This window comes from Micromys minutus (assembly GCF_963924665.1).
Source record: "Micromys minutus genome assembly, chromosome: 3".
In the NCBI taxonomy this organism is placed as follows: domain Eukaryota; kingdom Metazoa; phylum Chordata; class Mammalia; order Rodentia; family Muridae; genus Micromys; species Micromys minutus.
In genome coordinates, this window is record NC_137972.1 from 59,746,253 (window position 1) to 59,760,180 (window position 13,928).

At 41.4% G+C, this 13,928-nt stretch overlaps 1 protein-coding gene across 2 annotated transcripts in view; it reads left to right on the forward strand.

Moving 5' to 3' along the window:
* The window catches only part of HERC2 (HECT and RLD domain containing E3 ubiquitin protein ligase 2), a 162,655-nt gene that overhangs the window by 132,476 nt on the left and 16,251 nt on the right, over positions 1-13,928 (forward strand). For both annotated transcript variants that reach the window (XM_080914641.1, XM_080914642.1), the window contains exons 71-81: positions 2,264-2,371; positions 3,802-3,933; positions 4,432-4,590; positions 4,678-4,796; positions 5,350-5,475; positions 5,899-6,054; positions 6,594-6,709; positions 6,828-7,026; positions 7,752-7,966; positions 11,877-12,054; positions 12,446-12,607. In XM_080914641.1, the coding sequence (XP_080770767.1) occupies positions 2,264-2,371; positions 3,802-3,933; positions 4,432-4,590; positions 4,678-4,796; positions 5,350-5,475; positions 5,899-6,054; positions 6,594-6,709; positions 6,828-7,026; positions 7,752-7,966; positions 11,877-12,054; positions 12,446-12,607 (1,670 nt within the window). The remainder of the gene's footprint in view (positions 1-2,263; positions 2,372-3,801; positions 3,934-4,431; positions 4,591-4,677; positions 4,797-5,349; positions 5,476-5,898; positions 6,055-6,593; positions 6,710-6,827; positions 7,027-7,751; positions 7,967-11,876; positions 12,055-12,445; positions 12,608-13,928) is intronic.

The window sequence follows — 13,928 nt, forward strand, 5'->3', positions numbered from 1 at the left end:
ATCGTACTTTTGAACTTTCAGAATGAAGTAGGTCTTGGGAAAGTATTTTTGCCTAGTTTGTTTTAGTTTTAATTTGTTGCACTTTCATGATGAATTTTAAAAACAGTGCTGTTTATGGTAGCCCAAGCCTTTAATCCCAGCACTCAGGAGGCAGAGGCAGGCCAATGAATCTTGTGAGTTCCAGGCCAGGCAAGACTACAAAGTATGACTTAGCCTCCAAACCACAAAAACTGGCTGGGGTATAGTAGTGTATACTTTTAATCCCAGCACTTGGGAGGAAGAGACAGGTAGATTTTTGTAAATTTTAGGCCAGCCTAGTCTATATAGTGAATTTCAGGACATCTAGAGCTACACAGTGAGCTTGTTTCAAAACAAGTAAACAACAACAACAACCCTCAAACCAGCAGGACAAACAAGAAACACAAAAAGAAGGTTTAAAAACTAAAGTGACAGCTGGAAGAGTAAAGTGCTTGCTGTGTCGTCAGAAGAGCCTAAGCTCAGTTCCCAGCCCATGAACAAAGCGGCCACATTGGACTCCAGCTCTTGGAGCCAGAGGCAGATGTGTCTTAGGGACTCATTGGCCAACCAGCCTAGCTGAATTGATGAGCTATAGGCAAAGGACAGACCCTATCAAAAACCATGGAAGACAGTGCCTGAAGAACAGTACCTGGTTTGTCCTCTGTACAGATGAGTACCACACACACATACAAATACTGCTCACATACATGCAATAAAAATTGAACAAGAAGTATTTCTACCTAGATCTTAAGTAAAAATCATGTGATCATCTTCCTCTTCCATTTCTCACTATTAACCAAATATATGTTTCAAATTCTATAACTTCTTAAATAACTCCAGGCCTTCTAAGCCAGTCAGTCCAATATAATTTGTTTTCCTCCCACTCCTTATATCTCCTCACGTAACATTCAAATATATCTTTTAAAACTTGTCAAAGCTGTCAGTTCTCTGTGAGGAACTAATCTCTGTGATTGCCAGTATAATCTAAAGTCCTGCACAAAGCCAGTCACATTCTTTCCTTTGCTCCCATTCCTTTTCAAAGGTCTCTTAATTGTTCTTACGAGACATTAGATACCACATATGTGAGACTTTACACTAGCAATTCTTAGCAAACACTAGTTGGGTGTCTAGCAATTCAGCTAAGTTTGGCCACTATTAGAATACTCCAAGGGTGCAGACACTATTAGAGTCTCCCAAGTCTGTCCCTACTTTAGATGTCAACCCACAGTTTACATCAGATTTGGCTATAAATCAAAAGTTCACATAATGCAATTGTGTTAGTCACCTTTCCATAGCTATAACAAAATACATGAGGGAGTCAGTTTATAAAACATAGCGGTTTATTCTGCCTTGCAGTTATGGAGGTTGCAGCACATAGTTTGCACAAAGCAGCATGTTGTGGGAATACATGGGTGTGAAACAGAAATCACTCACCTCACAGCCAAGTAGCAAAGAAATCAGGAAGGAGCCACAGTTCATGGGTACACTCTTAATAACTTACAGGCCTCCAATAAGGCCCTGCCCACCTCTCATAGTGACAAATGGGAGACCAAGTTTGTAACTTAAAGACTGTCTCAGGGTTTTACTTCTGTGAAGAGACACCATGACCAAAGCAGCTCTTTAATTGGGACTGGCTTACAGGTTCAGAGGTTCAGTCCATTATCATCAAGGTGGGAGAGCATGGCATCGTCCAGGCAGGCATGGTGCAGGAGGAGCTGAGAGTTCAACATCTTCATCTGAAGGCTGCTAGGAAAAGACTAGCTTCCAGGCTAGGATGAAGGTCTTAAAATCCACACCCCCATAATGACACACCTTTTCCAACAAGACCACACCTACTCCAACAAGGCCACACCTCCAAACTGTACCACTCCTGGGCCAAGTATATTCAAGCTATGACACAGACTTAGGGGTTATTCAATCCCACCCTTAGCTCTGTCTTCAAGGCATCACAATATGTTTAGTTAGTGATAGAATTGCAGCATGGAAGTTGTGGAAGTGAGAGAACAAAACCGCTCAGCCAAGTGGGATGTTCTCTGGCCTTTTAGTCCATGAACAGAGCCTTCTGCTGGGGTGGGGGTGGGAGTTAGTGCTGGGGAAGGTGGCCAGCCTCAGGTTGTGATTTTGGTGCTGGTTCTTCCCCAGCTCCTACACACAGTTCTGGTCTCACTCTTTCTACTCTGCTGAACTATGACTTTCACTTGCTCTCTGGAGTTTCCACTGTGTTTTCTGCTTGCTTATACTCCAGGTGCAGAAGGACTCAGGGTGGAGTTTGACCGGCAGTGCTCCACAGAGAGGCGCCACGATCCTCTCACTGTCATGGATGGTGTCAACAGGATTGTGTCGGTGCGGTCAGGTGAAGAAGGGAGGGCAAGTAGGGACAGTCCTCCTCACTTGTGCTCCATAAAAGGAGTTGTTAGCATAAGACAGGATACTGGTGCTTCATTCCATGGGAACTTTAAGGAAGGTATAGCAAGGTAATGAGTGTAAAACAGTAGGTTTTGTTTTCCTCTTTCCAGTACTTGAATAAGATATGATCTGAGTGGTGTGTGCTTCATAACACATTAAAGAGGGTTATTGAGTGTCTGGTGTGAGAGATGTCCCGGCAGTTGGAGAACCATAGGTGTGTGAGAATACTGGGGCCTACTACAGAGTGTAAAGGAATTCTTGTCTGACTGATAGTAAGGGTTTGGCTCATGGAGTGCTGTGTCTGGAGGGTGGGCAGAATGTGCAGTGGGTGGGAGACTTGGTGTGTGGTCTTGTCTATTCTGCTGTGTTCTGTGAGGTCAAGATGAGTATGATAAAGTTGTTTAAAACTTTGAACATTTTAGAATTGTTAATGCATAGATATGCATATGTGTGCATGTGTGGGGGGGTGTGTTACCCCCTCACAGTACACACTTCCTTGTGCTGAGTACTGAACCCAGGGTTCTTGTGCATGGCAGGCAAACACTCTATCACTAAGCTACATCTTCTTTTATAAAGGCTGAGGAATTTTCCTTGTGAAAGACTTAAGTGTGTAAATGTTTGAGGTTTTATGGGCTTCATGTGGTCTTCGTCTTCCACTCAGAGTATATGTAGTAAGCAGCATGACTGTATTGCGTGATGTCACATAAGTCCTTGCTCTAATGTGGTACAGTGATGATGGACATGGCTTGTCTGGCATCTCGTAGTGTTATTATTTGTGCTGGTCTCTCTGCCTCAAGGTGGAGGTTCTGCAGGCTGTGTATACGCTGTTGCCTCATGCTTCTACATCATTCAGTTGTCAGTCTCTCCTGCTTTTTTAAGAGATGATTATACAACTCCACAGGTCCTTGGATTTGACCAGGTTCTATTCCTCTGTTGAGTACAGCCTGTCTTGGCCATGCTGAATTGTTTACTAATGCCCCTTGTGGGAATTTTGGATCTTTCTGCCATTGCCTAACTATCTGCCACACTCAGAAGCATTTTGAGAACCTAACTTGGTGTGGGCCTGCTCTCCCTCCAGGTTGTCACATTGAATTCCAGTTGCACACACAATCATTTCCCCATTGGGTATTCGCTTCTTTTGGGGTAGTTTGTATGTATGTGCCTTCAAGTTCTCTAGTACTCGATCAAAGGCTGAATAGAAATCTGTGGGAAGGTAGAATATCTTAGCCCATTGTGAATGTAAGCTTGAGAGGTCTTGGGCTAGAGGAGCCTGCTGACCCTCTGATGTGGTGTGAACAGCTGTGCTTTGCCTCTAGGAGGTCTGGTGGGTGAGATGGTGGAGTCATCCTCATTCCAGGGTGTACTTCATTCTGCTAGGTCGAGAATGGTCTGACTGGTCGAGTGAGCTTCGCATCCCTGGGGATGAGCTGAAGTGGAAGTTCATCAGTGATGGGTCTGTGAACGGCTGGGGCTGGCGCTTCACAGTTTATCCCATCATGCCAGCCGCAGGTAAGAGGGGCTGTGATTACCACCCAAGGAAGTGGAACTATATAAACTTCATTCTGTGACTTAAGGATTGTCTTCTGCCCTGGAGGAAAACAGTCCCTACCTAGGGAGGATCAGACGAAGAGCCGTCTAAGCTTTCCAGTTGTCAGGGTGCTTAGCCCCTTTCTCACCTCATAGGAATTGGTGCTGGTTGCAGTTCCCAATGCTTTTGGTTCACAGTTAAATGCTAGTTTGAAGAGCATGGCTGCGGGTTGGAGACAGTTACTCACTGGTAAAATGCTTGCAAAGCATGTTCAAGCCTTAGGTTCAATCCCCAGTACGGGGGGGGGGGGAGCAAGCAACAAACTAGCAAAAAGCTTGACTTTTGGGACCTGGACCTGGTCATCGGTGCTACGTTCTTCCCTTACACTGTGTTCCAGTGGGAGTGGAGTTTGTTGAGTTTATCCATAGGAGGTGGTCCCCACCATATCACATAGGGACATTTGCAAGACTTCTTCACAGGCCCTAAGGACCTCCTCTCGGATCGCTGTGTCCTATCCTGTCCATCCATGGACCTCGTGACCTGTCTCCTGGACTTCCGACTCAATCTCACCTCTAACAGAAGCATTGTCCCTCGCCTTGCTGCCTCTTTGGCTGCATGTGCTCAGCTGAGTGCCCTAGGTTAGTGATACCTCTATAGTCGTCCTGTCTGTTTACCCAAGTTGAAGAAAGTAGTCCAGATTATCAACTTTCCTTGTGTTGTTTCAGCTGCCAGCCACAGAATGTGGGCTCTTCAGAGACTGAGGAGACTGCTCACCACAGAATTTGGGCAGTCAATCAACATAAACAGGCTGCTGGGAGAAAATGATGGGGAAACAAGAGCTTTGGTATGAAGCATTAAGGTTTCTAGATCTGTGACCCTTTCGGGATAAATGCGCTGCTTTAATCATCACAACTTCTAAACCAGCCAGAAGAGTTGAGGATTCGGCCTGCCTATCAGGCAGCTTTGTCACATCCAGACCTTTTTGCTTGCTGCTGAATATGCTAAGTTCAAGCTGGGCTAATTTTTATTTTAAAGTCTGTGTGTTGACCCTGTGAATATAGGTCTGTGTTAGATTTTACAAGCCTGTTTGGCCACATCCTTTTCTCATACTGTAATGAGGAGGCTCTCTTCCACTTATTTCTAACCATAGAAGATGAGCAGGATTTGTATGCCAAAGAAGGGAAGTTCCCTGGGAGTGGCCAAGTAAAACCAAGTCCAAACATTCTGAATGTTGATACTTTCAGTGCATTATAAACACACCCTTTTCAACTTGAGAATTTAAATACTCATATTTTTTAAAGGGTATATAAGATCCTTTACTTATAGGAACAAAACAAACCCAGGGCTCACCTGCATTCTGGATTTCTGTAATTGAATACTGTTTTGCTGTTTTTAAGAGCTTTACAGGCAGTGCTCTTGCCGCTCTGGTGAAAGGCCTTCCAGAAGCTTTGCAGAGGCAGTTTGAGTATGAAGATCCTATTGTGAGAGGTGGCAAACAGCTGCTCCACAGTCCATTCTTTAAGGTAGTATTTTACTTACGTTTTAAGTGGTTGTTGTAGCTCTTTGCATGGCAGAGCCACTGAGTGCTGTGATGGTAGTGTGTTGTGTCACACATATGTTTGGGAGCAGTCCTTAGCCTTGCTGAAGGGTTGTATAAATGTTATCTCAGGAGTTATGTGATCAAAGCCTGTAAGGCTGCTTTTTATATTAGCATGGTTTGAGATACACAGACGTTCTTAGTTATTGTATGCTGTGGGTGCTCTATCTGTTGTTGGTCTGAGGCCCTCTGTGTCTTGAAGCTTTTGTCTTCCTAGAAACTCACTCTGAGAAAATGAGGAGCTTAGGAACAAGTGTCCTCATATCTCAGGATGGCATCCAGTGGCTTTCTCTCAAACATTGGCTATGTTTCTAAGAATCCTTCTGTTCTTAATTTTTGTTGACTCCAGGTGCTGGTAGCTCTTGCTTGTGACCTGGAACTAGACACACTCCCTTGCTGTGCAGAGACCCATAAATGGGCTTGGTTCCGAAGATACTGCATGGCCTCCCGTGTTGCTGTGGCCCTGGACAAAAGAACACCATTGCCTCGTCTGTTTCTTGATGAGGTAAAGTGTGTGTGCGTGTGTGTGTGTGTGTGTGTGTGTGTGTGTGTGTGTGTGTGTTTGTGTGTTTGTTTATTTATTTATTTATTTATTTGGAATTGCTTTTGAGATGTGAATATGATAAAGGATGCCAATGTAAAAAGAGTTTGTTTTGCTAAGAAAAATCATAAAGAAACTTAGAGATAAAAACATGTACTGCAACATGTAAATTTCAATTAACATTAATTTTTAACAAAGTAACTAAGATATAATATGGTATAGATTTTTTTACAGTCTGAGAGTTGATGTGATAAAACTGATTTTTCATACTAAAACTAGTATTTTCATAAAATTATGATGCTGATGTTGGTATAACGACATATTATCATTTAAAGACTCCTGTCTTCTTACTGTAACTGATTTTTATTCATTTGCAAGGAACACAGAGTAAGTCTCTCATTGTATCTTGGGCGGGACTGGAACTCACTCTGTAGGACTGCAAGTGTGAATCGGCACACCTAACTTATTTGTTTGACTCATTATCTCACAATAATGTTCCATAGGTTGCTAAGAAGATTCGTGAGTTAATGGCAGACAGCGAAAGTATGGACATTCTCCATGAAAGCCACAGCGTTTTTAAAAGAGAGCAAGATGAGCAACTTGTGCAGTGGATGAACAGGTATTGTTTTGGAACAAGAGACGGTGCTGTATGTCTCTTGACATATGTCTCATGACAATGCTGTGTGTTGTTACACAAAGTTCTTTTACATCAAATACTCTTTTAATGTTTGTTTTAGGCGACCAGATGACTGGACTCTCTCTGCTGGCGGTAGTGGAACCATTTATGGGTGGGGGCATAATCATAGGGGGCAGCTCGGAGGAATTGAAGGTGCAAAAGTAAAAGTTCCCACTCCATGTGAAGCACTTGCAACTCTCAGACCTGTGCAGTTAATTGGAGGAGAGCAGACATTGTTTGCTGTGACAGCTGACGGGAAGGTAAGGGTGCAGTGTGTGTGTGATGCTTAACAAAGATTGAAAAGTTGTGACTAGAGATTTTGTTTGATTCTTGTGTGTGTAAAGGACTTATAATAAAGTACTATCTGAAAAATGTTTCTGATATCATCAAAAGCAGGTAGCTATTTTAAATATTTGTGTATAATAGTTAAATATATTTTAGCTACTTTATTTTTGATTTTAAAGTATACTACATCCATTAGCTGTATTGCTTTTAAAAATTAAAACACTTGCTTTGTGTCAGTCTTACTCTTGTTTTTGTAATGCGGCTTATGGATTTCTGTAGATAGCCATAATCTATAAGGTAATTTTTGTTCCTTTTCAGTTTGCATGCTATTTTTTTTTCGTGGATAAGAGGAAGGATCTGTATCCTTATAGTTGGAAGTTCGGGTACAGGTTGGATGAGGAAAGAGAGCACAGTCCTCTAGTTATGTCTTTGGGACATGCTACAGTAATCCATGGGATTTTCTTCTAAAAGGCTTCACATCTCAAAATTCTCACCATCTCTAGTAGCACTGTCCTGGGGACCAAAGCTCTTACACATAGATGTATGGAGAACACTTCTCCAAACCGTAACAGTATATAAAATCTTAAAATTTCCTGTGATTTTTGGTGTTAAGTTAATATTTTCTGTGGTGTAAAATGTATTGAATGCTGACTCTTTGTGGTAATTACTAAATACAGAAGTCTTTGTTTTCTCTTTTTAGCTCTATGCTACTGGCTATGGTGCTGGTGGAAGACTGGGGATTGGAGGGACGGAGTCAGTGTCTACTCCCACGTTACTGGAGTCCATTCAACATGTGTTCATTAAGAAAGTTGCTGTGAACTCAGGAGGGAAACATTGCCTTGCTCTCTCTTCGGAAGGAGAAGTTTACTCTTGGGGCGAGGCAGAAGATGGGAAGTTGGGACATGGCAACAGAAGGTACTGTGTGAAAATACCATTTTCAAGGTTTTCTTTGGTTTGCTTTGTTGAACACACTGTACTTGCCTTTGCCTTTTAGAACATGTGCAGTAATTGCTCAAATTAGGGATGTTCATGACTTATTTGTCAGAAATAGGCTCACATGTCACTGTATATGGGCTTACCAGTATGACTCCTGTACTGGGAGGGAAACATTAAGTCTTGACGTGTTTACTTACAGGTTTTTTTGAGTACTAAGCATCTTTTTGGATATCACCTTGTTACTGTCCAGTGAATCACATTGGCATTTTGGGTATTATTACATGATACCAAAATTATGATATAGAAGAGATTGGACAAGTAATAGAGAAGGCACCATTCTTCAAACCAAGGAACCAGACTCAGTTGTTTTTTAAAAAAATGATTGCACCTACTACCCAAAGTAGAAATGGAGATGCATTTTAGAAATAACTAAAAAATACCAGATAAAATATACAGCAGCCCAAAAGACACTGAATATCTGACAGCAATAACAGGAAACAAACAAGGCTAGTTCAAAAACTTTCTCCAGTATATCATCAGTAGACAGTTCCCAAGTCACAGGGTAGGAAGGAGAGACCTGGCAGATGGTAACAGAATCCTGTATTTTATAGAGGAGAGAACTAGAGATCGAGGGAGGTCAAAAGAGGTAGAATATATGGAGTACCACAGAGGAGAGCGCCGTACAAACAGACCCCAGAGACTCGTAGAACCCAGTAAGCCCTAAGAAAAGAACTCCAAGTGACTGAAAAAAATATATGGAGTAATATAAAGACAGCACCAAAGTATATTGACAGTAGGATCTTGAAAAGCTGTTGGGATGGGTCAGATTAAGGTGTGGTAGGCTAAAGGCATATTTAAAGAAGCAAGAAAGCATAATAAAGTAATAGGTATGAAATTAGAAAACATAGTCAACTAGAAAACAGACAGCAAGGTGAGCTCTTAATCCCGACTATGTTTATATTAGGTGTGATGATCTGAGCACTCAGAAGTCAGATTCTGGCCTGGGGAGATGGCTTAGTTTGTTTTGAGCTTGGGTACCTGAGCTTGACTCCCTGAACTCATAATTAAAAAAAAAAAAAAAAAAAAAAGCTTGGTGGCATATACATGTAGCTCAGGAGGCAGAGACAGGCAGATATCCCTGAGGCCAGTCAACCTAGCAAACTGTTTCTTCATGAAGAAGTATTTCTTCAGGTCATCAGGAAAACAAAGCTTAGTCACCTAATAGACATTGATGAAAATAAAATATGCTCCAACTATAGAGCTAGAGGTATAGCTCAGCAGTTAAAACGACTGGCTGCTCTTCCAGAGATCAGATCCCCGGCACCCACACTGCCTTACAGCCATATGTCATTCCAGTTCCAGGGGGTCCAACACTGGCCGCTGAGGGCATTGCACAGGCATACTTGGTAACATCACAATTAAAAGATTTGTTAGAACTGCAAGGATAAATTAGACAACCCATGCTCTTGGTTTTAAATATCCTTCCTTTAATAGTAGATTAAAAAGTATAACATATGTAAAAAAAATATTGGTAAGTACAAACTTGACCAAATTAACATTTTAAGAAAACTGTGACAAACAAAATTTTGTGCATTGGACCACAAAATAGTAAATTTTACATAGTAAAAGAATTTAAGTTCACACAAAGCTTATCCTCTTGTCTACAAGGAAATTAAATTGGAAATCAATAGCAAATCTTTGAAAAGCATTTCCTAATGCTTGAAAAGCAAATAAAGCATTTCTATACTCAATCTTAGCCAAGAGGTAGAAAAGCAATTAAAAACATTATAAAAACTGATAGATCAAAGAATGAGTGAAAAATCAAATGCTAAATAATTTTAAACAGAACAAACATGAAATTGATTTATCTTCATGTGTGAGGTCCAGCAAAAGCAGTACATTGAAGGAAACTTCCAGTGTGAAATGCCTCTTTTAAGACAGTAGCAAAAATGGTACAAAGCCATAACTTCAGGATGTATATATTATACTATAGGAATTCCTGTTGGAAGAAGTTGACAAGCAACTCAGTGAGTAGAAAAATAGGGTCAGAATCTTTAATAGAGAAAGGTAGGAAGGAGATACTAGGAAAATAGAGAAGACTGGTTCTTGGAGGTAAATATAGTTAGCAAAACTTCTATCAGCACTGATGGTGAAGAGATTTCGGTTCACAGGAATTTAGGAGATGAAGTATTTTCATGCATAGTTTGCAGGTGCCAAAAGATCACAAAGTAAAGCTGGGTGTAGGTTAGTGGTTAAGCCATCTTCCTAGCTTACCTCAGGGCCTGGTGGTCTTTAGAACCAACAAAATAAAATTGATCTCTAAAATTAGAACAACAAAACAATCACCACAGAAAAGAGTAAACAAAAAGACCTAGAAGTAGCAACCTAGTGTGATTATGTTTTTCTGTAATCAAGGTACTTAGCTCAGGCAGGCTAGAAGTCATGTTTAGCCAGGCTGCCCTGTGGGCTACATAGTGCACTTCAGGCACTTGTGGACTCATGCTGGGCCCTGTTTCAAACAGCAGAAATCACAGTTTAATAAACAGCTTTAAAGTAACAAAGATGACTTTTTAGAAGAATTGAGCAAACTCAAAAACCCAACAACCCACAGATTCAAAAAACTAATATTTTGAAAACATATCTTCCAAACCAAATGGCTGGTGATGCCTGATGTAATGTAACCTAATTTTTCAGAACATTCAAGAGAAAGGAGAGTTCTTCCTAGTTTCTTTCTCTTTTTGGAGACAGGAATTTGCAATTTAAAATTACTCAGGCTGACCTCAAATCTATGATCTTCCTGCCTAGTATGCTGGCATTACAAGTGTTTATCACTAAAGCCATTTTGGATTTTCTTTGTTTGTTCTGTTTGTTTGGAGGCCTTTAGAATATTGAGCAAATTTTCAACCAGCAAGCTAGTTTTACACCCAAATTCATTATTTTTTAAAGACAACTTTCCGTAATCAAAACAAGACTCAGAAAGAATTCTTAAAATCTTTTTTTGTGCATGCATGCATATATATATATCTGTATTTACATTTCAAGTGTTATCCCCTTTCCTCCCACTCCTATCCTCCCTCCTCCTCTACTTGCTTCAAAAAATGGGGTACAGAGCTACACAAAGAATTCTTAATTCAGGAATACTAAATGGCTGAAAAGCACCTAAAGAAATGCTCAACATCTCTAGTCATCAGGGAAATGCAAATCAAAACAACCCTGAGATTCCACCTCACACCACTCAGAATGGCTAAGATCAAAAATTCAGATGACAGCAGATGCTGGCAAGGATGTGGAGAAAGAGGAACACTCCTCCACTGTTGGTGGGATTGTAAACTGGTACGACTCTGGAAATCAGTTTGGCGGTTCCTGAGAAAATTGGACATAGTACTATGCAAGGAAGGACCCAGCTATTCTACTCCTGGGCATATACCCGAATTCTTAAAATCTTAAGAAATCAAATCCAGCAATATACAAAATAATAATGATGATAATATAATAATAATAATAATAATAATAATAATAATACTATATGATCAAATGGCATTTATGCCAGAATTCTTAAGATTGGGTCCACACTAGAATTTGAGTCAATATAGAAAGAACACATGGGCATATAGCATGTTGAGCAGACCAGGTAAGAGCCAGGCAACACACACAAACACACACACACAAACCTACCTGCCTATATGCAAGCAAAATATTCACACGGGTCTATTTTGAAACTATAAAAGCTTACTCTGGCATTCAGAAAAATCATTTGACTGAGAGAGAATATTTAGAGACATGTGTTGAAAAAATAGGTAGCAAACAGAAATGTTTAAATTTAAACTAGAGTTTAAAGTGTGTAAGAATAGGAATACATTTTAGTAATATTTGTCGTATTCGTTTGTAGTCCTTGTGACCGCCCTCGTGTCATTGAGTCCCTGAGAGGAATTGAAGTGGTTGACGTCGCTGCTGGTGGAGCCCATAGTGCCTGTGTCACAGCAGCTGGAGACCTCTACACATGGGGCAAAGGCCGATATGGCCGCCTGGGGCACAGTGACAGTGAGGACCAGTTAAAGCCAAAACTGGTGAGACTCTGGTGTCTGCTCATGCTGTAGTGTTGACATGGGGTAGGGGCAGTTTGTCTTTAGTGTTACATTACAGTTTATAAGTGAAGTGTTGTATTGATGGAAATAAGCGGTTTTGGTACATATACTCCGTGTAAAGGAGTGAATGACCAGTCTTCATGCTGGTGCATAGTTGGCTCCCTGTGACTTCTATTGAATGCCTGCTTCCTATAGTTCAGATTTATATTCTTCATATAAATATAGTGGAATGAATTTTTCCTTAAATAATTATTAAAGTTTTTCTTCGTGAACTGTTAAGCATTTATAAAGTGGTAACACTATTGTTATAAAGCCTTTTCTAAAGTGATCAGTATTTGCTGTCAGCTGAACTCTGCGTTTCTGTTTCTTGAAGGTGGAAGCGCTACAGGGCCATCGTGTCATAGACATTGCCTGTGGCAGTGGTGATGCCCAGACACTGTGCCTCACTGATGATGACACTGTCTGGTCCTGGGGAGATGGAGACTATGGCAAGCTTGGCAGAGGAGGCAGTGATGGTTGCAAAGTGCCCATGAAGGTAGTTTTGATCTGTGCATCCCAGAGGTGCAGTTTCTTCCCTTCCGTGTGCTTCTTAGGAACATTCTGTTCATTGCAAGAATTAGACTGGAGTAAAAAGTGACCCAAGGGGCCAGGACATTGGATACCTTAGGCGCTACTTGTGTCCACTTGGGAAAGGCACATAATCCAGATGTGTTCCAAAGAGCCTGTGGCTTTGTTTAGTGTGTACATCTGCTTGATATACAGAGCTAACACAGGTCCCCCTTACTTCAGTTTACACTGGTAAATAGAGGCTGTGTTAGGGATGACTGTGCTGAGGGTGACTCGTAATTTCTTAAAGCTGTCAGGTGATTTGACCATCTTTGGTAGGTGTCTATAGAGATTGAGGGGAGCAATGTGACTAGATGATGTTAGATCATTTTCTCTGTGCTCTGCAGTATGTGAATATGGTGATGTTGTCGTTGGGGCAACTATGGAAGAAGACTAGGACTTGTATATGCTCAGTGTCTTTCTTACTGTACAGATGTGGAACAGAGAGTCTCAGAACATAGTCATCCTGGGGCAGAATCAGACCAGGGGGTTCATACTAGGGGCCATTCAAGTCACAGTGAGGCATAGCAGCATATGCCATAATCACAGTACTCCAGGTTGTAAATTCAAGGCTTAACTTGGGTTGTATAATGAAACTCTATAAAAGAAAAAAAATCAAATTAAAATCCTCTTTCACTCACACAGAATGCTCAGTACTTATCTCAGAGTGAGACCCATTTCTGTCACCTCTAGTCCTTCCCTTTTCCCAGTACAGGTATATTGTAACCTCATTGTAAGTTGTTCAGGATTTCTGCTTTTATGAAGGAAAAAGATTTTCCTTGGATAAGATGCTGAACGTGGGAAAACCGGAGGAGGATGTTACTGATGGCACTGTGACAGGACAAGAGACTAGTTAAGAGAATGGGGTTTTAGTTGACTTTGAAGTTAAATATGGCGAACTAAGTAGGAAGGCATACAGTCACCACATGGAGCAAGTTTGCTGGGTGAGGAGGAGCAATGAGCTGATAAGTGAGGCCTGGCAGGGGTGTTCACAGGGTGGAAGCAGGTCATGGACTGCCGCTGAGGGTGTGTTAGTTATGCTGAACTGATCAGAGGGTCAGCAGGCCAGCGCCCCTGACCATATCTCAGCTGCTTCTCTGTGAGTCTGAGGCAGTGCTAGAAGTGGATGAGGGAAGACAGTTCATTGGAAGCTGGTACTGTCATGTCAGTCTCGGGAGAGCAGACTTTAGACTTCACCTGTAACATGTCCAGGTTCTTACTGGATCGTGTTTCTGCTTCCTTCCGGAAGC